The sequence below is a fragment of the Phascolarctos cinereus genome, unplaced genomic scaffold (assembly GCF_003287225.1).
Source record: "Phascolarctos cinereus isolate Bilbo 61053 unplaced genomic scaffold, phaCin_HiC Scaffold_725;HRSCAF=1366, whole genome shotgun sequence".
NCBI classification, from domain to species: domain Eukaryota; kingdom Metazoa; phylum Chordata; class Mammalia; order Diprotodontia; family Phascolarctidae; genus Phascolarctos; species Phascolarctos cinereus.
The window spans coordinates 1,561,326-1,588,470 of NW_027556097.1; the positions used below are offsets into that span (position 1 = coordinate 1,561,326).

Consider the following 27,145-nt stretch of genomic DNA (forward strand, 5'->3'; position numbering starts at 1 on the left):
ACTTATTACTTGTTTAGGCAAGTCATTTAACCTCTCTTGGCTTCAGTTTCCTCACCTGTAAAGTTAGAAGGCTGAATCAGATAATCTGCAAGGTCTTATTCAGCTCTAAATATATGATCCTATGGAACCATGGGCATATTGATTGGTACAAAGATATCTGAGAGTCATGTGCACCTGGATATGTTGGACAGTTTGAATGCTGAATCTACCTCTTGCTACCAATATGATTTGGAGTCTGTCATCTATAAAATGAAGGGATTACATTTTATTATCTTTTAAGCTCCTGTTATGGTTCCAAATTCTATTGCCATCAAGACCGCCAAGACCCCTTAAGCAGAGGATCTAAGGAGACACTAACACAGAGCTGTGGATAGCTCAGGACTATCCAATTATAATTTCCTAAAAATACGAGACTAATTCCTGCTGTGATGCTTTAGAGTAAGGGCCTTAGGATAGTAAGGGCACAATACAGTTTAAAAACGGGGTGGGGGGAAAAAGAGGAGGCATAGTATAAACGATGATTCATTGATACTCACAGATGTATCTTTGTCTGCCTCCACTGTCATAACGATGTAGTCTTTAAATTGCAGTCTTACTCTACTATTTAATTTTGGGAACTTTCCACCTACAATAAAACCCCATCAAAAGAAAAGTATTAATCAGGAAGAGAAATAAAATGGTTCAGATTCGATCTGGTTAAGATGCAAACAAAATAAATGCCCAAGTGTTCTCTCCAACTTTTGTTTCAGCAGATCTTGACTATTTCCTCAATTGTTCCCCTATTCTAATTCAAATAAGTCAGATACTAACCTAGTATTTCCCTAAATTAGCCTTATCCCAATATACAAGATGTTGGGGTGCTGTGGGAGAAAGTATGATTAAACAATTATGGTGTAACTGTTCTTAACTATTTTTGTCATGGGACCCTTTGGCAGACTGGTGATGTCCATGGCTCAGTAATGTTTTTAGATGCATTAAATACACCAATTACAATGAAATAGTTATAAATTAAAAACAACAACAACAAAAAACCAGGTTCATGGTTCCCAGATTAAGAACTTCTGGCCTAATGGGAATGTCTTATTCATTCATAAGTGACGTGCAATGGAGGACAACAGTAGGTACTCAAAGGTTCTTGTGAGTTGAATGAATGAATATACCAAAGTCTTGTGAAAGCAAAAACATACTGGCTCACAGAAGAGATCAGAAAATTTTCAAAACACAAAAACTCCAAAAATAAAACCACCCCAGAGCAAAATAACTAAACAAAAAACCCTGTGAATCTCCTATGAAAAATTCTAGGCTATTCGCTAAGTTCATGACAATTCCAGCTTAGTCACTGACTTCACTATTTCAATGCATCTATGAAGTACTCCCTTTAAGAATGCAGAGTACAATCTATACAGACCCTTTGCTCCCATGTGACTTCTGCTTAAGTCTTCCCATCAGTCACCCATGAGATTCTTTGGGGAAAAAGGGGTAACGTTCACCCAATGTGTTGATGTAGTAGGGATCTTTGTCTATCCATTACATCATTGTTGGTAACACACCTATTTGTTCCTACTACAGACCTCTCAATTGACTGTCAGGACAATGCTTAAAATACTGTCTGATAATGTTTGAGACACTTTAGAATAATGGTTATCAAAGGTTGTTCCTAAAACTGTAACAGGACAAAAAAATGACAAAATACACTAATACTATACCTAGGTCCATGGTGATCCTATATTCTTTCTTGCCCTTATGTTAACTACATAGGTCTAAGTAGTTCCATTCGAGTCACAATAAAGCATCAAGACAATCTAACCAAGTTGGGTACCAAACAGTAAACAGTAAATTTCACCTGGGGTGGAAAAATTGGAACCATCTCCCAAATAATATGGTGGCAATCTGCTCCTAATGAAATCCTTCTTCATTTCAGATGATCTCAGGTCTCTAGTACCCTCCAACCGGTCTGCAAGAGTCCTCAGGAAGCCACTTAATCTTTTTGTTGCAACACTTATGTCATCTACCTGCTAGAAAACAAAACAAAACAAAACCAACTTTGTCATGATTCCAAACAAGAAGAATTTCTTGCATTCAGTAGCATACACTTAAAGACAAAACTCCAAGCATGTCTACCGAGTTGTTATTCATTCATTTCAGTTTATGTTCAACTCTCCGTAACCCCATTTGGCATTTTCTTGACACAGATACTAGAATGGTTTGCCATTTCCTTCTCCAACTCATTTTACAGATGAGAAAACTGAGGCAAAAAGGGTTAAGTGACTTGCCCAAAGTCACACAGCTAGTAAGTGTCTGAGGCCAGATTTGAATTTTTGAAGATGAGTCTTCCTGACTCTAGGCCTGCTGTTCTATCCATTTCACCACCTACGTACCCAGTAGGTATTATAAAAGCCCCCAAAACTTATGAACAGGAAGGGGACAGTCTCTAAGGTTGACTTTGACTACTTGTATCCCTTTTTATTACAAGGGAGAAATTTAAGCGGGAGAAAGGATCATTCTTTTCATTCTTTTAGGAAAGCTTGACAGGTACTCACCAAGGTTTTTTAAAAATATTTTTCCCAATTACATGTAAAAATTAACATTTTTAAAAATTTTGAGTTCCAAATTCTTTTCTTTCCTTCCTCCCCTATCCCCTCATTGAGAAGGCAAGCAATTCGATATAGGTTATGGCTCCTTGCTCAGGCTACAGCTCTCCTTGTCATATCTTTTTTTTTTTTTTGGTGAGGCAATTGGGATTCAGTGACTTGCCTAGAGTCACACAGCTAGTGAGTATTATGTGTCTTGAGGCTGGATTTCAACTCAGGTCCACCTGATTCCAGGGCCAGTGCCCACTGACTCCACTGTGCCACCTAGCTGCCCCATCCTCATATCTTAATCACTGTCCCTGGTTCTCTGACTCACATAACTCATAAATATCCTATAATACTACATACTACCTTGGTCAAAAGGATAAGAAGAGGCCTGGTCACTCAGGAGACGTCTGATGGGAAAGTATCTGAGGTATTCCAGAAAGAAACCCTGTGCCATTGTTGCTGCAACCTTCTGTTCTGACATTGACAGATAATGAGTCTGCTGATTTTCTTCCCATCTCTACCCCGCTGAGTTTCTTTACCATAAGTAGTTGCCGTGGTATGCCAGTCCGAAATTTTACTTCTTTCTTTGCAGTATCAAAGAGAAGCCCAGGAATCACATCCAGAAGAAAGTCTCCCCATGAACTGAAGCACACAAAAGGAAAAAAAAGTTACATATCTACATGCATACACAAATGGGCAAAGGTCCTTTGTAGTTCCCCTCTTTGAGATAATTCACAGACTAGAAGCACAATCAATTTCCAAATGTGTGGTCCAGATCATGGAAAAGAAGTGAAGCTCTAGTTTTACATGTGTGTGTAGATATATGTATGTGCGTGTATATATGTGCATATGTGTATGTATGCACTAATGTCCTAGTGAAAGGCTATGCCAACAGAACCCAGTCTCTGGCAAGTCTAGATAGAAAAGTTTCAAAAGTAAGATGGAACATCTGGAAAGGCTCGTTACCATACTGATTTTGGTCAATTTTAGCCATAGTCACTCTTGAAGACCATTTAATACAGAAGACTAACAGATAAAAATCACAGATCCTTTTAGTATGGAAATATGTGTGTAAACACATCCATATATATATGATATTAATTACAAGGATTTAAAGTTTCTTGGACTATATACACTGTGAATTCAATATGGCCTTATAATATGTGCCTATGAATGAAAATACACTACCAACCATGTTTTCTCTCACCCAAGAAAACTTCAATCCTCATAACTACTACCCACAATCCCTGACCCCTGAATAAGTTCAAAGAAGGAAGCTGAAAAGTACTGGTACATTTTCATAAGCCTACTTATGCTGCTACTGGAGAAATGAATCATATCCTTCCATGAAACAGGAAATTCATGAGAACAAAGAAAAATCAAACAAGCCTCAAAACACAACCCAATTTTCATAACGATTTCCTAGGAAACGGCAGAATCCAGCACATGCTCCCAATTACATTTTATGATACTAATAGCATAGAATCTGAGAAAAAAAAGCCAAAACATAATGCTAAAAGAAAAAATTTGATACAAACTTATGAGTGATGCTGCATTAGGCAAACTAATACTTTTAAAACACCAAGACTGCTAGTCCATGTAGCTAATGTTAGCCGTAAAAACTGTCTTGTGTTAATCAGAAAAAGTTTTTTAAAAAACACAATAAGGTATCTTAGTTAAATCTTTTTTTTAACTGCCTGTGTACAGACTCAGTCTATTTTACAACACTGAGACACAGTATTAAATTCTTGGCAAACCAACCCAAACCAAGTTCTCAGCAACAGAATTCCAATCCTTTGTTCTCCTGTTCCTCTGTCTAATTTCCCTCTTTGGGATAATTCACAGACAAGGGGCATAGTCCCCTAAAGTTTGGTCTAGAGCTTGAAAAGGAAGCAAAACTCAAATAAGCACATTTCATGTTTAACAATCTGTTGTGGGAAAAGGTAAAAGCTACTAGTCTGAATAAACTGAATAATCTGTAGGTTTCAATTATCCATGCTTTCCTCTACCCCTAATTAGCACGGAGAATTTAGAATTCCTCTGTAGTCAGATTAAGAAACAATACTTTGGCAGCAAGAAAGCTTGACAGGAGGCTAGTCAGAAGACCCGAGTTCAAATCTAGCCTTAGATACTAGCTCTGTGACTCTGGGCAAGTAATTTAACCTTACTCAGATTCAATCTCCTTCTCTGTAAAACAGGAATAATGTTGTTTAGTCTTTCAGTTGGTGTCTGACTCTTCATGCCAATATAGTCTAGTCTATGGGGTTTTCTTGGTAAGGTTGTTGGAGTGGTTTGCCATTTTACACAGCTAGTGTCTGAGGCTGGATTTGAATTCAGGTCTTCTTGACTCCAGTCCCAGTGTTCTATCCACTGAGCATCTAGTTGCCAATGGGAATAATAATAACAATAATACTTACCTATTGTTGCAGTTGTAGTGACGATCAAATGAGATAGTATATGTGAAGTGCTTGGTAAAAAAGTGTTGCTTAAATGTTAGATATAATAATTATTATTACTGTTACTCCTTAGTGGGTCATTTTTCTTTAAGAAATATTTTTCCTGTGTCACTAGCAGACTTCTGACTGCTTACTACTTAACCAACATAGAAATTTACAGCATGATTTTCCCTCAGTCAAGCAAAATTAACATTTTGTGTTTCACTCCCAGAAAAGCCCATAAAAGATTAAAAAAAAAGTTTTCTCAGGAATAGGAATCGGGACTATTGGACAGTCAACCAAAGGATGAGGGCAGGGACTTGCTTTTGAGTCTTTCTTGTATCCCTAGTTCTTAGCACAGTACCTCACATGTAGACTGATTGATTGGTTTTACTGATACAGGAAACTTCCACAGGAGCGCCCTCTTTCAATATACTTTGGCAGGCTCTTTACAACCTTTCATCTTAGAGAGCTGTCTCAAAAACCCTGAAAGGTTAAGTGACTTTCCCAGGGTCCTACACCATCTCTTTTCTTCATCTTCCCCCAAAATATCCACACACTCCTATCACCTTTTCTGAGCAGCTTAACTTTACATCCACCTCCACATTTCTTACTGTATTTTTCAACATCCAAAACAGGTTCAGGTCTTTTTAGCTACACAAAATATTTTTTGCCTCTCCAGGACTTACCAGCAACAGAGCAGAAAGCAAGTCATTTAATAGCCTTTTTGGCAGAGTACGGCACCGTGCCTGGCATAGAGTAGAAGACTAACAAATATTTATTGACTGACACTGGTTCTGGGAAGTAAGAGTCATAATATACCTTTCCAGAGTCTGTGACTGATACAAATTCTGGAATTTACTCTGAAGAGGATGGAATTAATCCACACACCCCACACCATGGGTGTGAAAATTTATTGTGCTTTATGGGACACAACAGAAGATGAGAAGGAACACTCCAAAATCCATAGGCTTCATACCCATCTGCTACTTTAAGAATGAATACAAGACAGGCAAAATCAGGACCAGTATCAGTCCAAGCCTCAATGTGTCCACACAATTAGACTATAAAATAACACAGTATTTCACACATTTGGAAAGCATAATGCAGACTAACAGAAGGCTTCATTTGTTAGGGACAGAGAGGTGGAGAGTTGTGGGGGGGAGGCCAGGGGGAACCTTTAAATCTGTTTCTTTTACTTCTGACCTAAAAGGGTTCTGACTGAGGAACTAGGAGCAAATGACATTAGCTAACTAAATTTAAAAGATAACTTTCTTAACTTCATTCCTTCCACCTCCACCCCCCACCCCCAACATACACCCACATGCACACACCTACACCTATACCTACACCCACCCCCACCCCCTGCCACACACACAGACTCTGGCAGTGTTATAGACCCTTCTTAGAATTTTTTTTAAATGTATGAAATAAAAAAAATAGGGTTACAAAGGAAATCAATTATGCTGAAATACAGTTATCAATTTATTTTTTCAGTTCATGGACTCCATGTTAAAAAATACTTGTTCTAAGCTGACTGTAGTTTTGAAAACATTGAAAACAATTCTAGCACAGCTAATAATGCTCATGACTGCTTTCTAGCTTTTCCTACAAATATGAGAAATAAAAGCTTTGAAGGAAGAAGAACAGATACAAAAATGACCTCACTAATTGGTCCAGGGACATATTTCTTTTTATTTCCAAAGAATGCAGACTTTGGCACTTAACCACTCAAGCTTGCCTCTTACAATCATTCTTCACACATTCAGTTTCAAAACACTTCTGTTACAAAGTTTAGTTACTCTTACTGTCTGAGCTACCATTATTTTAGATGGAAAAACCACACCTAAAGATAATAAAGAATCTACCCAGGACATGAGAGTTAGCAACCAGCATCTTACTGAAGGTCCTTGACTCCCTATGTGAGACATTAGCCTCTTGTTACCCCCTGTTACCCTTTTTCTTGGAGGTGACCCGTGGCCACGTCAATGAGTCCTTCAAAGTGGGAGGCAGCAAGAAGAGTGGAAGGATATTTACTTATTCTGGTAGGTGCTGATGGTCACATGTGTAGAATGGGCTAGTCCAGGAGGAGTGTCAGCTTGATGGATGGTCCCTCGGGGGAAATATAACAAATCTCCGGGCTAAAATATGGGGGCAGGGGGAAAAAAGAGTATTATAATTAAACATCAACTCTTTCTCCCCAACCCCACTCCCATTTCTACAAAGGCCTTCAGTTTCAGCTCCTAGATACCATTAAACTATTGTGTAATGACCCACAGGGCAACTTGGATGCTGATATTGGCAGTGGTGTCCCCAAATCATCCCATTTGGGTTATTTCACTTCCAAGTTCCCATTCACCAGTTATCAACTTGTATACTGTAATTCCTGGGGGAAGCAGAAGTACCTGGGTTCAAAAAAATCACAAGGTCAGGATAGGGGAGGTTTGGCTAAATGACAGCTCATTCCCCAAAAAAATCTGAGGAATCTGGTGGATTCAAAATTCCATGAGTCATTGTTGTGACACAGCAGTCAAAAGAGCTAATGTGATCTTAGGTGTAATTAAGAGGCAGCTTCTAGAATAGGGGTTCTTAACCTGGAGCACACTGATAGATTTCAAGGGCTCTGTGAACTTGGATGGGAAAAAAAATATTTCTTTGTTTCCCTTTATAATTCTATGTATTTCATTTTATGCCTTTAAAAACATTATTCTGAGAAATAGTCCATAGGCTTTAGCAGGCTGCCAGAGGCATCCAAGACACACAAAAGGTCTAGAAGAACGGAGATGATAGTCTTGGCTTTAGTCTGTCTGATCAGACCAAGTCTGAAGTAGCATGGTCAGTTCTGCACATACACTTTATTTTAGGAAGAACACTGATAAGCTAGAAGAACACCAAAAGAAGGGCAACCAAGATTCCAAAGTACCAAGAAACCATCTCCTATCTGGGAATGTTAGCTTAAAGCTTTAGGTGGCTAATGATAATTGTCTTCAAGTATCTAGGAATTGGCATTGTTCTTTTTGGTCACAGAGGGCAGAACTAGGAAAAACTGGGTGGAAATTGCTAACAGAGATTTTGTTTGGCCTGACAGAAGGAAAAACTTTCTAATGATGAAAGCTCATTAAGAGCTTCCATTCTGGGAGAAATGGGTTCCTCCTCTCTGGAGTCATCAAGCAGACACTAGACAACTGCTTCGGAGAGATATCACAGAGGGGCTTTGAAGTACATGATGGACTAAATGGCTTCTGAACTCCTTTCTATGACTCTGACATGTGTTCACTTTCCTGTTTAATAAGCAGAGTCTTCACATATTTTGCCTGGCCTTGCTTTCCACATAAAAGAGAACACTGTACAAGGAAATATCCCACATGTCTTAACCTGAAATACAGACTCTATATATGAGCCATCAACTCCATTCCTGTGGTTCTGGGCCCTGCCTATTCTTCATCTCTCCCTCCCCATGGTTCCTGGTGGTTCTGAAATATACTTTCCCCCAAATCCCTGTGGTGACCAAAGCATTTTATACAGCAAACTGTTGAAAAAGGAAACTTTTAAATCATGTTTACATTCCTTTTCCTTTATTAAGATTTTATTAATTTATTTTATTGTTGTCTAGTTGTTTTCAGTTGAGTCCAACTCTTTGTGACCCCTTTTGTGGTTTTCCTAGAAAAGATACCAGAGTGGTTTGCCATTTCCTTCTCCAGCTCATTTTACAGATGAAGAAACTGAGGCAAACAGGGTTAAGTGACTTGCCCAGGGTCACAGCTGGTAAGTGTCTGAGGCCAGATCTGACTGCAGGTCTTCCCAACTACAGGCCTGGCGCTCTATCCACTGAGCCACCTATCTGCCCATTAATTCATTAATTATTAGATTTAGGGGCAGCTAGGTGGCGCAGTACATAGAGCACCGGCCCTGAAGTCAGGAGGACCTGAGTTCAAATGTGACCTCAGACCAAAACACTTGACACTTACGAGCTATGTGACCCTGGGCAAGTCACTTAACCCTAATTGCCTAAAAATATAATAATAAAAAATTAAAAAAAATTATTAGATTTAGTTTCCTTAAGCAGGAAATCATTCCCATGAAAGTGTACATTAATATGAAATAGTTACACTGCTTGTTTCTAGTAATTAGCAGTGAGTCTTATTCAGCTCAGGAGTGGATATGGAGATATGGAGACAGCTGGCATCTTAATTACTTCAAGAAAATGAATGCCTTAGGTCAGGGATTTTCAAACTATGTTCTATAAAACCCCTGTGCTCCACAGAACTTTGTTAAGCATATCCTTTGAAAACAAGTGTGGTCACTAGAAGATACGTTTGATATATGCCTGCCCTATCTTTCCCCAGCCCCATATCATCAATGAAATCCCCATATCAATAAATCAAGTGAATGGAAAGTAACACAGGTGCACCCCACAAAGCCAACAACTAAAACCTGGCTTTCTGTAACAGGATTTTAAGCCTAAGGGATACTTGACAATTTAGCCATAGTGGCTTAGAAACAACCACCTGAATGTGCTCAACCAGTAACTTAAAAAGGCCATTAAGAGATGAAGGTCAACCCATTCCGAAAAAATAAGTCTGAACTGAGAACAAGGAAAGTTTTAAATCTGGAGAGGAGATGCAAACCATTATAATTACTATTATTAATAATCAAAATAATGAAGTACACAACCTAAACATGTGTTTTGTTAATCCCAGAGAATCACTGGAAGGTTCAAATTAAACATTACCTTTCTGTTATGAGACTAAAGGGATCCCTTTAATAAGTAATCATAGTAGTAAATGTAATAATGATAATAATACTAGCTATCATTTATACAGCGCTATTAAGTTTAGAAAGTGCTCTACATATATTACTGCACTTGATCTTCATATGAACCCCAGGAGATAGGTGCTATTATTATCCTCACATTGAAGAAACTGAGGTTGCCTCAGGTCACATAACTAGTAAGATTCTGAAGCATGATTTGAATTCAGGTGTTCCTGACTCCCAAGTCTAGCACTCTATCCACTCTTAACACTTAAGAGAATAAGACATGAGGGTTATGGATTCCCACACCTAGACTGTTCTCTCTTTTAGATTTCCCGTCATCAGCCCTAGCTTACAAATAATATTCAGATACTGAGTTTTAAAAAAGACTAGGGACATGCTGGCTGCCCTTTGCCAGGGAATGTTTATTCAGTGCAATGCATAGGGTAACAATACCTCACTGGCCCCAACATCAAGGGAATTCACAAGTGTTTTCCAAATAAAAATTATTCTTCTAATGGAGACACCATGGGAGCGTGTGCTCTCTGCAACCTCAGAGAGAACACAGGGCTAGGCTAACATTTCAGGAGAACATGTCCAGATGCTCCCTAAAAGAATTTTGCCTGAACATGTATTTAATAGTTTCCCCAAAGGGAAAAATTAAACCCATTCACACTGTACCAGGGCAGTCAAAAATCAAGATGTGTGTGTCACCACCTCTAAGGGCACATTTATTTTTAAGGTTAAGAGTCTCTGTGAGTCTGTTGCATAAGTGTTGAAGCCACAATGAAGCCAGGGGGCCATAAAGCTCAGGTTAAAAGTGGAAATGAATCTTTTCAGAAAATCAAGTTAATAATAATAAGAATACATCACTGCCAAGTACACAAAACCATGTTGCCCTGTGGGAATGTCTGTTCAATAGGCGATAGGGTAGAACAATCAATCTGTTGCTACTGTTTTGTTGTTTCAGTCATGTCCCACGCTTTGTGACCTCATTTGGGATTTTCTTGGCAAAGATACTGCAGTGGCTTGCCATTTCCTTCTCCAGCTCATTTTACAGATGAGGAAACTGAGACAAACAGGGTTAAGTGACTTGCCCTTATACTGGATGGCAAAGACTGAAAGCTCTAGTTTTTCACAGAATGGAGTGATGGCAGCCTGCACCAGGAGGTCAGGTGCTGACTTTCATCTTGAACTTGCACTCAAGTATACAACAACTATGATATACACAGGGCAGCTACATAAGTGCAGTAAGTAGAGTGCTGGGCCTGCAGGCAGGAAGACATCTTCCTGAGTTCAATCTAGCCTCAGAACACTTACTAGCTGTGTGACCCTGGGCAAGTCACTTGTTCCTGTTTGCCCCACTTTCCTCATCTGTAAAATGAGCTGGAAAAGAAAATGGCAAACCATTTCAGGTTTTTGCCAAAAAAAAACCCAAAATGGGGTCAGGAGAGTTGGACAAGACTAAAATCACTGAACAACATATTACAAGCTAACTAAAAGTAGAGTAATATCACTCTAAAGTCAAGTACTTTTAATGTGAACTCATGTGTTGGTGCCCCAATCCTGTCCTCTGACTCCACATTGTAGTCTCGAGCAAGGGGCACAGTGGGTTGATATAGGCGCCAGTGTTTCTTTCCTTCCAGTTGCAAGATAAATACCTGTAAAGAGGCACAAATTCCAAAAGTGTTATAGAATTTCCTGATTCCCTAAATCTCTTAGCCTTAAAAAGATCCTGGATAAATGAAAAGTTGATATTTCAGAAAAGAAAAATGTTTCTTTCTCTCCACATAAAGAGATGCCACTCTGCCCTCTCTTACCTCCATCCCAACTCTCATCCCAGGAAAAGATGCTCAACCAGGTTCATGTTATGGATCCCTTTTACAGTGTAGTGAAAACTCTGGGCCCCTTTTCAGAATATTTTTAAATCCATAAAACAAATGGGATTAGAAAGAAAATTAAAGGTTAGTGAAAACAAAGATGTAATTTTCTTTTCACCATCCAAGTTCACAGACCGCCTAAAATCTCCATATGGTCCCAACACCTTGGATTCCAGCTTAAGAACTCTACTCTAAATTATGTCTGCATCATTGCTGACACGTGAACTTTCAATGGTAAAAATAATTACATAACTTGTAAAGACATATCAAACAACAGAAAAATGTTCTCTTTACTTTTTCAAAGCAGCTCAAAAGACTTTAAATATCTTTCATTCTCTTAAAAAAAACTTTCATCTTTGACAAAGAAACTTGATCAACTGTTATAAAATCATAAATCCTGAATTCTTGATAATAAGCCTACCCCCCAAGGTAAATTTCAGTACTAAAGAGACAGTAAAATGTTTTAGGACAGAAAATCTTAGAGATCAGACATCAGATTTACTTAGGAATAGATATTTGTGTGGGAGATAGCAGAGTAGCAGGAAGCCATGCAAAGAGCTCCTCCCATTCACTTTTCCCTTCCTCAAACATCTAGAAAATGCACCAGACTGAATCCTGATGCAGAAATCTAAGAAAAAACCAAGGAGTCATTCTTCGAGCCCTGATCAGCAGAGTTAGAGGTCTGTGGACAATGGGGATGAAACACATCAGCACGTAGGGAGAGGATATGAACCAGGAAGTGAAGAGGTCCTAGCCTCGTGCCATTGCACCCCCAAGATCCATACCGGGGCCTAATGATGGGGACAGGTGAAAACTGGAAGCTTTGTTCTTCTTTACTAAGGTTCTAGGTCATAGAACTGGGGCAGGAATCACAGACCAAAAGGGAACATATGGTTCTCTAACTCTGAACCAGTATGGAGCTTCCAGGGAGCTGCCAATGGCCGAGTCTGGCATCAGTCTACTACTATTGCTGAGACCCAAACCCAGGTCAGAAAACTGCAGGTCTCAAACCAGAAGTCAACAACCATACCACTCTGGGAGCATTGAAAGTTTATAGAACTCCAAGCGTGAGCTGCCCCTGAGATCTTGGAACAACGCAACACTTAATACCCCAAAAAAGCAGCAACAGGACCAACCCAGACCCTCCACCCAGAAGTGAACAGAGCCTAGCCCCAACATTGAGCTGAAAGTCAAGAATGAGCAAAAAAAAGAAAAGAGAATTCTACTCTAAAATGCTATCATGGTGAAGGACACTCATGATACAAACCCAGAAGAAGAAAATGACAACAGTGCTTCAAAGAAAAATGCTTAGACACAAATTCAGCTAGAATTCCTAGAAACAGATGAATGTGAAAAAAAAAGATTAAAAATGTTTTTTGTCAACGAAATGAGAGAGCTAGAGAAAAAAACTAAAAAAGAAATGAGAGTTACGGAAGGAGTTGGGAATGGTAACTATCAGCTTGCACAAGAGACACAAAAATTTGCCTATGCAACAAACTCTCTAAAAAGTAGAACCGACCAAAGAGAGATCAATGACTCCATGAGAAAGCAAAAAATGTTAAAATAAAGTCCAAAGACTAGGGGAAAAAAAAAAGAAAAAAAAAGTATCTCATAGAAAAAACTAACTTGGTAAGAAAACATAAGATATCTCATAGCAAAAACCAACTTGATGAAAAAAAAAAGATCAAAGAGAAAAATTTAAAAATCATTTATCTATCTGAATGCCATGACCACCAAAAAGCCTTTCAAGAAGTCTTAAAAGAAAACTGCTCAGATCTCTATGATCTCACATCACCTAGAAACCTTCAGCCACTGTCTTCATCCCCATCTCTCAGAACCCTCTACACCCACAAATGTTCCTATTCTGTTCTGTTTCCTCTGACAGACTGCCCCCTCTGCTGTCTCCATTCTCTCACTTACCTTCAACCTCTAGTAGCTGTTTCCCTCCTGCCTATCATCCCATCTTCATTCTCTCAGTACCTACTGGCTGCCTCACTACTTCCTACAAACACACTCATGTTTTCCCCCATCCTCAAAAAACCCTCACTTGAACCATCCATCCCTATCATCCCACATTTCTCCTGCTTTTTGTTGCCAAATTTCTTAAGTCTGCCTATGATAAGTGCCTCTACTTCTCCACTCTGCCTCTCTTAATTCTCCACAGCCTAACTTCTGAACTTATCATTCAATCAAAACTGTTGTCTTCAAAGTTACCAATAATCTCTTAATTGCTAAACACAAAGGGAAAGATGGCAGCAGTTAGTTACCGCTAATGCTGCTACTTTTATTTGGAAATGATCTGTAAAAAAACAACCCGGGGCAGCTAGGTGATGTAGTAGTGGATAGAACACTGGCCCTGGAGTCAGGAGAACCTGAGTTCAAATCCACCCTCAGACACATAACACTCACTAGCTTTGTGACTCTAGGCAAGTCACTTACCCCGATTGCCTCACCAAGGGAAAAAAAAAACCCCAAATCATTTCAATAAATATTTGAGTCACTACTGTATACAAGGCTCTGGAATATATAAACCATAATTTTTCTTCCCAAGGCATTTGCAATCTAGTACATATATGTATCTATATCTACATCTATATCTATGTATCTATCTATATATCTATCTATGTATCTTTCTTTCTATCTATCTATCTATCTATCTATCTATCTATCTATCTATCTATCTATCTATCTATCTTCGTAGGTCCATGGAGCTACAGGAGCAAGCAGAATAGAGTCTTGGGGCAGGCTATTTCTAGGGGGGTTGTGTCTGTGTGTGTCTGTGTTGGTTACATGAGATTAAAGAGTACCTTGCTACCTTCTCTAAGCCAAGATAATCATAGATCTGGACTAAGAAAACAACATATTCAAAGATTTACTGCCAGGAATAATATTACAAACCACGCAATATTTTCCAATCTACTGTGGGACATGTACATAAATGCCTACATGCATATACAGAAGTAGGTAGATTATATTTATACACAAATATATAGTTGCAGCTCTACAGATAGATATAAACATAGTTATAGGGATATAGTCATAGATATCTAGATATGGATAAACAGTTATGCAGATACAGTAGATATAGGTCCCTTTTAATTTTTAAAGGAATTAGTAGTATTGAAATAGCTCTTACCTCAATATCATCATAATGAGGGGGCAAACCCTGGGACTCTGAGGGAGTAATATATACATTAGATCCAACCAGAGATCCAAAAAAACATTCTAGCTTCTCCTGGATTTTCCACAGCTCATCCTTTTAAGAAAAAAAAGGAAAGAGAAAGAAATAAAGACAATTCCATAGCTGCATTCTTCCCTTCTCAACCCCCAAATCATATGAATTAGGTAAGACTGAAGTTCCATAGGGTAAGCTTAAGAAGCAAGGTAGGTTAGGCTAAAAAGAAAAAGGGAGAGAAAATGAATTAGTCATTAACTATTATGTACCAATTATGTCCCTGGTGCCCAGGACAAAGAGGCAGAAAATGTCAGAGATGGGATTTGATCCTCAAGTCTTCTGACTCCAGAACCTATGTTCTTTCCATTAGAATCAGAGAGAAAATAAAAAATAAAAAAGCTAAGTAATACGGTGGACTTTGAAGTCAGGAAGACCTGAGTTCAAATTACTTGCTATGACTCTGGGCAAATTACATAATTTCTCTCAGCTTCAGTTTCCTCATTTTTAAATTGAAGATAATAAATAACAAGACCCACATCATAATGTTGTTGTCAGGACCAGCTGAGATAACATGTGTAAAGCACTTTAAAGCACCATAAAAATTCTAGTTGCTGTTGCTGCTGCTGCTACTACTACTACTACTATTATTTTAAAAGAGGAAAATCGGATCAATACAAAAACATTTTGAGAAATGTCTTATCTAGGCCACTAGGCTTACTTTTATAAACCTGTAGGCATCTCTATAGTTCTAAAGAAGTAACGGAAGGGATTGAACACTTGATTTGCTCTTCTCACTCTAAGAATTAGGAGCAATGATTTACAGTTGCAAAGAGACATATTCAGACTTGATATAAGAAAAATTGTTGTGTTAATCAAAGCTACCCAAAAAGTGAAAAGCTAATCTTTGGGAGTAGCTCCCAAACAGCCTAATTTATACCCAGGGAGGAGGTTTTCTTGGCCAAGATGGCTGGAGTGGTTTGCCATTTTGTTCTTCAGTTCATTTTACAGATGAGGAAACTGAGGCAAACAGGGTTAAGTAACTTGTCAGTCACACTTTTAGAAAGGCCAGATTTGAAATCAGCTCTTCCTGACCCCAGGCCCGTTGCTCTAGCCACTATAATACCTAGATGCCTAAAAAGTAGTTTAGTACTTCTCTTTCTGGAGGCTTGGTGAGAGATGTTTTTCTTACACCAGACCTGTGACTTCACTGCTATAATAGGAAGCAACAGGGAAAGAACTCTCTCTAACAATGAAGTCCAGCATCTGCCCTGCAAGTTGCACTTGCAGAGTGGCTTGTGTGGGGCCCCAACATGTTAAGTGGTTTACTCAGGGAAAACAGGCAAGATCCTGCAATATTCCTGACACAAGATCAGCTTTCCCTCCACCATATCATGCTGCCTCTAAGCTTCAGAGATTCTTTAATGACTGTGTATAATGTTTGGCTCTTCACACAGGTATTTCCAAGTCAACTGGAATAGCTCTCCATGTCCTGAAATGGGGAGAAACAAGGGAGCTGATGCTCCTCTTCTCGGAATATCTCAATGCTAGCCTATGATTTTCTGTCATCTGGTCTTTTTCAACCAGTGATCTCTGACTTGGGCAACTCAGTCTACAAAATCAGTGCTTTCATCTTTCCTTCTTAAAATTTCCCATCACCCTTCGCCTTGCTTACTGAATGAATGAGCATTCTATTAACCTAGAACCACTCCTTCTTGACTCTGCATTCCTTTTTTTCCCCCTTTTTGCTAAGACTCGTTTTCTTGAACTTGCCTTTTTCCAAAAACTGGCCAAGATGAATCTTTCCTCCTCTCTCTTTCTGTGTCCAAGAATATCAATAACTGCCTTTTCACAGATTAATAAACATGTTCAACAATAACTACTGAGACAATGAGAAGAGAAGCGAAGCTTATTTAGCTTTATTCTATTTTCTCTTCCAATTTCAAGTACTATTGGTTCCATGAAAGTCATAGAGTTTAAAGCAAAGATTCTGCTGAAGACCAGAAATCACATAGAGGACGTCTGAGAATTCCTAATGTAGTTTTAACCTATTAAAGGTTAACTTAGAATTTGAAATGATATCAGGCTCACAACTTGCTGAAAAGTCAGGGCTCCTATATCTTGCCAGATGCCTCCCAGCAACAATCTGATCAGTGCATTTTCACAGGAACGAAATGAATGAATTGGAATCAAATCCTTGTAAGACCCAAACACCATTACAACTACAGAATGAAACAACATGCCCCATCTCCCACTCCCTGTAGGGACGTTTCATCTAATGTTGTTTTTAAGATACCAAGCGCTCAAGTAAAGTCAGGAAACATCCCTTAAGCACTTACTAGGTGCCAAGCTCTTTCTAAGTGTTGGAGATGCAGAGAAAACAAGGATGTTAGTAGAGTTGAGGGGCAGGTGAGAAACAGGAGGAAAAGTGGAGGGGAGAAATTGTACAGGCCAATCAGGCCAGGGAGGGGTATTGTAGGTTGAGAACCAAACTCTTCCTGTTCCAATAAACCCAGCCAAGAGGCTAAGCAGCAGAACTAAGGTCATGGCCACCTTAGAGTCAGGAAGATGGTACGTGCAAGATTTGTGTGTGTGAAGTGAGGTGGAGGAAGGGGTCTGGGAGGGTGCCGAGTCGCTTTCTGAAGGCAACTGCAGGCTGCTTTCCAGAATTTGTTAGATCCGTTATAAGAATGAGCAAAGGGGCATTCAAAAAACCAAAGGATATTTGGGGGTACAGAAAAGACACCTACAGAAAACAGGCACCTTCCTAACTTTCTGCTGATCTCTTGATGATAAAATATCAAATAACTTCACTGTTTTAATTTTTTTTTCTTTTATTTCTGAAAAAGTGATATCAAAATGCTTTTCCTGCCCAGCTCTAGTTAGAGCAAGCAGGAGACCTGAATAAAGAAAATAAACTTCCTATCACCGCCTGCAGGCAAATAAACTCAGGCTCCCTCACACAAGAGAAACTGCCAGCAGTTCAGGCCTTCTCTCTAATAACAATGCCCTATCTCTCATGTACTGTCACAGGATCTTAAGATTTATAATTTGGAAGGTACCTTGAAGGCCAACCAATACACCTTCTTCATTTTGTTCAGAGGGAAACTCCGGCTCCTTCAGACGGGTTATATAATTGAACCAAGGTCATAACAGAGCAGTAAGCAACAGAGCCAGCATTTGAACCCAGGACCTCTGCTGTTAAATCTAGTACCACACAGCCTCTCAGATGATCCAAACACAAATAATTACCAAAAAGAAGAAGACAGAATCTAATGAGATTGTTTTAAAGAAACAATCAGAGGCTTTATGTTGGAGTGCTACATAAGGATTTGATTATAAAACAATAGTCATAGGGCAATGGATAGAGCAGCAGCCCTGGAGTCAGGAAGACCTGAGTTCAAATCCAGCTTCACACACTTACTAGCTGCTTGACCCTGGGCAAGTCACTTAACTCTCATTGCCTCCCCTTGCTCCCTACCCCCTCAAAAAATAAAACAACAGCCATGTTCCTGGGAAAAGTATTGGTCCAAACATCTTCATTTTACACAAAGGCAACTGAGGTCCAAAGAAATGAAATTCCTTGCCTATACCATGCAGGAAAAGGGGCCAAACCCTCTTTCATACCCAAGAAGGACCTCTGACTCCAAATCCAGTTTCTCTTTCCACTATGTCAAAGATAATTCATTGATTAAAAAGAAAAATAGACATTTCCCCCAAAAGCTAAGTGGTCAAAGTATATGAAGGGAAAAAAAACAGTTCTCAAAAGATAAACAGAGGTGGGCAACTAGGTGGTGAAGTGGATAAAGCACAGGCCCCGGAGTCAGGAGGACCTGAGTCTAAGTCTGGCCTCAGACACACAACACTCATTAGCTACGTGACTCTGGGCAAGTCACTTAACCCCAATTGCCTCATCATAAAAAAAAAAAAGATATACAGACTATTAACAGCCATATGGAAAACTGTTCCAAGTGGTAAGGAAAATACAAAACAAACAACTGAGGTTTTCCTCACACCAAACTGGCAAAAATGGCGTAAGAATGGAAATCACTGCTTTAAGGGTTGTAGAAAGATGAGCGTGCAAATACATTATGAGTAGAACTGTGAACTGGTCTAATGAATTCTGGAAAGCAAAATAATCAAGCTGCCAAATCTTGGGTGCTTTCACCTTCACAAGATTTCTCACAACTGACTGCTTCTCTCCATTTACACAGCTCCCAGCACATCTTGACTAGATTAGGAGGCTGCAAAAGTCCCAAGTTTCTCACCACTCCAGTCTTCTCGTATACACTCCTGTCAAAATAATTTTCCTTAAGGGCAAACCTGATTATGCAACTTCCCCACTCAATCAACTCCAGTGATGGAGGAAAAAAAGTAAGAACTTGAACCTATCTTTCCAGCCTCAGTGACCATTACCATTACATCCTTCATGCTGTAATCCCGGCAAACTGGCCTTCTCTCAATCCCATGTATTGGCCATGCCACGTGCCTGGAATGTGCCACCTTCTGCAGGAAGTCTCTGCCAATTCCTGGAACTGCTAATACCCTCCCCTCCTAAACTATTCAGTATTTAACCACTTTGTATTTTTTTCCACTATATATTTATCCTATGTATACCTAGGAATGTACTTCTTGTCTCCCCATTAGAATCTAACTTTCCTGGGTGGAGAGAACATTTTATTCTTTATATGTTATCACCAGTGCCTTACCTCAGATCAGAACCTGACACATACAAGTAGCTTAATAAACACCTGACCATTTGGATCTGCTTCCAGGAGCCAAGATGGCAGAGTAAGAACTAAGTCTCTCTCACCCTCCCTTATTGACCTCTGAAAGCCCAGAAAATATTGCCCCAGGAAAGACCCTAGAACAGCTGAACCAGCAGAAAGACAGGGTGAAGCAGTCTTGTAGCCCAGGAAGCTTGGGGGATTAATAGGGAAGGCCCCTCTTGCTTTGGGGGGAAGGGAGCAGCACAGAACTGGAGGTGTCCCAGCAAGCTATAGGAAAGCTTCACCTCAGCATACCAGGGGAGATGCTAAACTCCAGAGTGGTAGTGCAGCCAAGTATTAACACCAGGACACCCCCCCCCCGGTGCCTCAGTACAGGCAGGGGAACCAGTAGAAATAAGCTTGGAAAACCACCACGTGTCCTGGCATTCTTCAGCAGCCAAGTCTCCCTGTGTCTCAGAAAAACTCTGGGAAGCATAACTCCAAGAAGTAAAGCTCCAGGCTGAGAGATATCCTGCAGCAGCGAAACATTCCTCTGCAAGGCCCAGGTGAGCAGGAGCCAAAGAAAGGAGCAAAAGGCCTTGGGGAGCAGGCATCCTCCAGGGGCCAGGTTCCCTACCCCTCAACCTCCAGTGTTGCTGATTCCAGTCCAACACCAGGTAAGCTGCCAGAACCCTACAGCCTCCAACTGCCAGTACCTGAGGCCCTACCACACAAAGCCAGTGACCAGGCCCTAGGCACCCAGCACAAGAAGCTAGGATCAATGCCCCTTGCTCTCCAAAAGGAGAGCTCAATTTTCTAAAAGTCAGTAAATAAGCAAACATCATGAGCAAAAAGAAACATACAATGACCATAGATTCTTATTATGGGGACAGGGAAAATCAAGGCACAAATTCAGAAGAGGACATTGTCAACATACCCACATCTGAAACCTCAAAAGGGAACATGAACTGGTCTTAAACCCAAAAAGCCTTTTTGGAAGAGCTCAAAAAGGGTTTTAAAAGTCAAATAAGAGAGGTAAAAGAAAAATTGGGAAAAGAAATGAGAAGTATGCGAGAGAGTCAACAGCTTGGAAAAGGAAGGACAAAAACTAATTGTAGACTAGCTGTGTGACCCTGGGCAAGTCACTTAACCCTAACTGCCTAAAAAAAAACCTAACTGTAGAAAACAAGTCCTTAAAAAATACAGTTGGCCAAAAGAAAAAAGTACGCTAAAGAAAACAACTCCTTAAAAAGTAAAATGGGCCAAATGGAAAAAGAGGTACAAAATCTAAGAAAACAATTTGTCAAAAATTAGAATTGGGCAAGTGGAAGCTAATGACTCTATGAGAGAGTGAGAATCAAACAGAAACAAATGAATAAAAAAATAGATGAAAACATAAAATACCTCCTTGGTAAAAACAACTGACCTGGAAAATAGACCCAGGACAGACAATTTAAAAATTATTGGTCTACCTGAAAACCATGATCAAAAAAAGAGCCTGGACAGCATCCTTTAGGAAATTATCAAGGAAAACTTCCTTGGTCCTAGAACCAGAGCGTAAAATAATCATACAAAGAATCCACCAATCACCTGCTGAAAGAGATTCCAAGCTGAATACACTAAGGAATATGGTAGCCAAATTCCAAAATTACCAGGTCAAAGAGAAAATACTACAAGCAGCCAGAAAGAAACAATTTAAATATGGAACCACAGTCAGAATTATGCAAGACCTTGCAGCTTCTACATTAAAAAATCATAGAGTGTGGAATATGATATTCCATAAGGCAAAGACGCTTGACTGAGTACAGTAGATTTTTGGACCCAGAGATCCCAGTACTAGGAATATACCTCAAGGATATCAAAGATAACCAAAATACTTATCGAAGCACTTTTTTTGTGATAGCTAATAATCAGGCAACAAAGATGCCCATCAATTGGGGAATGGATAAATAAATTGTGGTACATCAATGTAGGGCAGCTAGGTAGTGATAGTGGATAGAGAAATAGGTCTGGAGTCAGCAAGACCTGAGTTCAAATCCACAGTCAGACACTTACTAGTTGTCTGACCCTGGGCATATCACATAAACCTTGTTTGCCTCAATTTCCTCATCTGTAAAATAACTGGAGAAGGGAATGGCAAACCACTCCAATATCTCTGACAAGAAAATCCCAAAAGGGGTCACAAAGTGTCTGACCCGACTGAGAGGACTCAACAACAAAACAGGAATGTAATGGAGTATTACTGAACCATAAAAACAATGAATATGAAGTATACAGGAAGGCCTGGGAAGACTGTGAAAGCTGTGTAATTATAATAACCAAGCTTGGCACCAAAGAAGGAGCTAGAAGAATGTACTTCCTTCCCTTTACTGGCAGAGCTGGAACATTATTATGCTGATGGACTGAATTCATCTACTGGTGAATTTGGCTGAATTGCCTTTTCCTTATTTTCCTTTTTATTCTTAGTTATAAGAAATGGCTCTCTGAGTGAAAGTGGGGGTATATTAGAAATGAAAGTCCAGTCAAATCAACAAGTATTTATTAAGCCCCTATTATGTGCCAGGCACCTTACTAAGTGTTGGAGATAAAATAGAAAGGCGGAAAGACAGTAACTGTCCTTTTTTTAAAAAATTTATTTTTTAGTTTTCAACATTCACTCCCATAAGATTTTGAGTAACATTTTCTCCCCATTTCTCCCCTTCCCCTACCCTAAGACGGCATGCAATCTGATATAGGCTCTACATATACATTCATATTAAACCTATTTTCACATTATTCACGTTGTAAAGAAGAAATTAGAACCAATGTGAGAAAATACAAGAAAGAAGAAACAAACAAAAAAAGAGAACAAATAACATGATTCTATCTGCATTCAGACTCCATTGTTCTTTTTCTGGACATGGACAGCATTTTTCATCATGAGTCGTTTGGAACCATCTTGGATCCTTGCACTGCTAAAAAGAGATGAGTCTATCAAAGTTAGTCATGGCATATTGTGGCCGTTACTGTGTACAATGTTCTCCTGGTTCTGTTCACTTCACTCAGCATCAGACCATATAAGTTTTTCCAGGTTTTTCTGAAGTCTACCTGCTCGTCATTTCTTATAGAAAAGAGTTGCTATAAATATTTTTGTACATGTGGGTCTTTTTCTCATTTTTATGATCTCTTTGGGATATAGCCCTAGAAGTGTTATTGCTAGGTCAAAAGGTGTGCAGTTTTATAGTCTTTTGGGCATCGTTCCAAATTGCTCTCCATATGGTTGGATCAGTTGACAACTCCACCAACAATACACTTCCCAGTTTTTCCACATCTTCTCCAGCATATATCATTTTCCTGTTTTGTCATGTTAGCCAATCCTGATAGGTATAATGTGGTAGCTCAGAGTTCTTTTGATTTGATTTCTCTAATCAGTAGTGATTTTTGAGCATTTTTTTGTATGACTATAGGTAGCTTTAATTTCTTCATCTGAAAATTGCCTGTTCATATCAATGATTTATCAATTGGAGAATGACTTGTATTCTTATAAATTTGACTCAGTTCTTTATATATTTTGGAAATAAGGCCTTTAGGGGCAGCTAGATGGCATGGTGGATAAAGCACTGGCACTGACGTCAGGAGGACCTAAGTTCAAATCCGTTCTCAGACTAAACACTTAACACTTACTAGCTGTGTGACCCTGGGCAAGTCACTTAATTCCAACTGCCTAAAAAATAACTGTTTAGGGGCAGCTAGGCGGTGCAGTGGATAGAGTACAAGCCCTGGATTCAGGAGAACCTGAGTTCAAATCCAGCCTCAGACACATAACACTAGCTGCGTGACCCTGGGCAAGTCACTTAACTCCATTGCCTAGCCCCCCCCAAAAAAAAAGAAGAAAAAAAAAGGAAATGAGGCCTTTAATCAGAAACACTGGTTGTAAAAATTCTTTCCCGGTTTTCTGCTTCCCTTCTAATCTTGGTTGCATTGGCTTTGTTTGTGCAAAAATGTTTCAATGTAACATAATCAAAATCATCTATTTTGTATTTCATAATGTTCTCCATCTCTTGTTTGGTCATAAATTCTTCTGTTCTCCATAAATCTGACAGGTGAACTACTCCTTGCTCTCCCAGTTTGCTTACAGTAAGTATCAGCCTTTATATCTAAATCACATACCCATTTGGACTTTATTTTAGTATACTGTGTAAGATGTTGGTCTCTGCCTAGTTTCTGCCATACTATTTTCCAGTTTTCCCAGCAGTTTCTGTCAAATAGTGAGTTCTTATCCCAGAAGCTGGAGTTTTGGGGTTTATCAAACAATAGAGTACTATAGTCACTGACCTGTTCTTATGTACATACCTAACCTATCCCAATGCTCCACCACTCTATTTCTTAGCCAAGTCGAAGTAGTTTTGATGACTACTGCTTTGTAACACAATTTAAGATCTGGTATGGCTAGGCCACCTTCCCCAGCATTTCTTTTCATTAATTCAATTAATATTCTGGACCTTTTGTTCTTCCAGATGAATTCTGTTATTATTTTTTCTATCTCTATATTTTTGGCAGTTTGATTGGTATGGCACTGAAATTTAGGTAGAATTGTCATTTTTATTATATTACTTTGGCCTACTCATGAGCACTGATATTTTTCCAATTATTTAGATCTGTCTTTATTTGTGTGAAAAGTGTTTTGTAATTGTGTTCATATAGTTCATAGGTTTGTTTCAACAGGGAGACTCCTAAATATTTTATAATGTCTATGGTAACTTTAAATGGAATTTCTCTATCTCTTTCTGTTGGGCTTTGTTAGTAATATATAGAAATGCCAATGATTTATGTGGGTTTATTTTATATCCTGCAACTTTGCTAAAGTTGTTTATTATTTCAAGTAGTTTTTTGATTCTTTAGGATTCTCTAAGTATATCATTATACCATCTGCAAAGAGTATTAGCTTTCTTTCTTCTTTGCCTATTCTAATTCTTTCAATTTCTTCTTCTTTTCCAATTGCTAAACCTAAGATTTCTAGTACCATATTGAATAACAGGGGTGATAATGGACATTCTTGTTTCACCCCGATCTTATTGGAAATGTTTCTAACTTATCCCCACTACATATAATACTTGCTGATGGCTTTATGTAGATGCTACTTATTGTTTTAAGGAAGACTCTATTCCTATGCTCTCTAGTATTTTTAATAGGAATGGGTGTTGTATTTTATAAAAAGCTTTTTCTGCATCTATTGAGATGATCAAGTAGTTTCTTTTAGTTTTGTTATTGATATGATCAATTATGCCGATAATTTTCGTAACATTGAACCAGCCTGCTTTCCTGGTATAAATCCTACCTGGTCACAGTGTATTATCCTTGAGATAGTTGCTGCAATCTTTTTGCTAACATTTCATTTAAAATTTTTGCATCTATATTCTTTAAGAAAATTGGTCTATAATTTTCTTTCTCTGTTTAGACTCTTCCCAGTTTAGGTATCAGTACCATATTTGTATCATAAAAAGAATTTGGTAGGATTCCTCCTTTGCCTGTTTTCCCTAAATAGTCTATATAGTATTGGAATTAATTGTTCTTTAAATGTTTGATAGAATTCACTTGTAAATCCATCTGGCCCTGGAGGTTTTTTCCCCCAAGGAGTTCATTGATGGCTTTTTCAATTTCTTTTTCTGAAATGGGGTTGAATATTTTCCTTCTTCTTCTGTTAACCTGGGCAGTTTATATTTTTGTAAATACTCATTCATTTCATTAAGATTGTCAAATTTATTGGGATACAGTTGGGCAAAAGAGCTCCTAATTATTGTTTTAATTTCCTCGTCATTGGTGGTGGAATTCACACTTTTCATTTTTGATACTGGTAATTTGGTTTTCTTTTCGGTTTTTTTTTTTATCAAATTAACCAAAGGTTTATCTATTTTATTGCTGTTGTTTTTTTTTCATAAAGCCAGCTCTAAGTTTTATTGATTAGTTCCATAGTTTTCTTAATTTCAATTTTATTAATCTCTCCTTTGGTTTTCAGTATTTCTAATTTGGTGTTTGAGGATGTTTAATTGTTTTTTTAGTTGCATGCCCAATTCATTGATCTCCTCTTTCTCTATTTTATTCATGTAAGTATTTAGAAATATAAAACTTCTCCTAAGAACCACTTTTGCTGTATCCCATAAGTTTTGGTATGTTGTCTCATCATCGTAATTCTTTTCTATGAAGTTATTTTTTCCATAATTTGTTGTTTGACATTGTTTAGGATTAGATTATTTAGCTTCCAGTTAATTTTTTTTCTATCTTCCCATGGCCCTTTATTACATGTAATTTTTATTGCATCATCATCTGAAAAGGATGCATTTAATATTTCTGCCTTTCTGCACTGGACTGTGAGGTTTTTATGCCCTAGTACATGGTCACTTTTTGTGTAGGTGCCATGTACTGCTGAGAAATGGGAATATTCCTTTCTATTCCCACTCAATTTTCTTCAGAGTCCACCATATCAAACTTTTCTAAAATTCTATTCACCTCCTTAGCTTCTTTCTTGTTCATTTTGTGGTTAGCTTCTTTCTTGTTCATTTTGTGGTTAGATTTATCTAGTTCTGAGAGGAGGAGGTTGAGGTCCCCTACTAGTATAGTTTTGCTGTCTATTTCTTTCTATAACTCCCTTAACTTCTCCACTAAGAATTTGGATGCTATACCACTTGGTGTATATATATTTAGTAATGATATTACTTCATTGTCTATGGTGCCTTTCAGTTTCCTTACTTATCTCTTTTAATTATATCTATTTTTGCTTTTGGTTTGTCTGAGATCAGGATTACTACTCTTGCTTTTTTTTTTAACTTCAGCTGAAGCATAACATATTCTTCTCTAGCCTTTTACCTTTACCTTGTGTGAATCCCATTCCTTTGTTTCAAATGTATTTCCTGTAAACAATATATGGTAGGATTATGGTTTTTAATCCATTCTGCTATCTGCTTCCATTTTATGGTAGAGTTCATCCCATTCACATTTACAGTTATGATTACTATCTGTGTCTTCCTCTCCATCCCATTCTACCCCATTTATGCTTTTCTTTCTCTTTTCTCCCTTTTCCTCATTAGAGTTTTGCTTTTGACCAATGCCTTCCTCAATCTGCCCTCTCTTCTATCAGACCCCTCCCTCTTCTTTCCCTTTTCCCTTACTACTTCTTCCCTCCCTTCTATCCTCCTCCTTCCCTTTTCTTTCCCCTTCTACTGCCTAGATTTCTATACCTGAGGATGTTATTCCCTCCTTAAGCCAAATCCGATGAGAGTAAGGTTCAAACAATGCTCATCTCCTTCCCTTCTTTCCCCCTACTGTAATGTCTTTGTGCCTCTTTTCTGCCTCCTTTCCTCTTCTCCCATTACAATCCCTTTTCACTACTTAATTAGGTTTTTGTCATCGCATCAAAGTCAACTTATACCCATAACCTCTGTCTATGTATATCCCTTCTAAATGTCATAATAAAGATACAGTTCTCAAAAGAGTTACAAGAATATCTTTCCACGTAGGGATGTAAATAGTTTGCTCTTATTGAATGATGTTTTTTTTTCTTTCCTGTTTACCTTTTTATGCCTCATTTGAGTCTTGTATTTGAAGATCAAATTTTCCTTTAAGCTCTGGTCTTTTCATTAGG

At 38.6% G+C, this 27,145-nt stretch overlaps 1 protein-coding gene across 1 annotated transcript in view; it reads right to left on the bottom strand.

Annotated features, from left to right (window-relative positions):
• Window positions 1-27,145, bottom strand: part of RIOX2 (ribosomal oxygenase 2) — a 61,450-nt gene that overhangs the window by 20,529 nt on the left and 13,776 nt on the right. The window contains exons 3-8 of the mRNA XM_020977951.2: window positions 14,783-14,902; window positions 11,299-11,427; window positions 7,052-7,155; window positions 3,119-3,221; window positions 1,844-2,015; window positions 537-625 (exon numbers count right to left, since the gene is read on the bottom strand). Of these exons, the coding sequence (XP_020833610.1) occupies window positions 537-625; window positions 1,844-2,015; window positions 3,119-3,221; window positions 7,052-7,155; window positions 11,299-11,427; window positions 14,783-14,902 (717 nt within the window). The remainder of the gene's footprint in view (window positions 1-536; window positions 626-1,843; window positions 2,016-3,118; window positions 3,222-7,051; window positions 7,156-11,298; window positions 11,428-14,782; window positions 14,903-27,145) is intronic.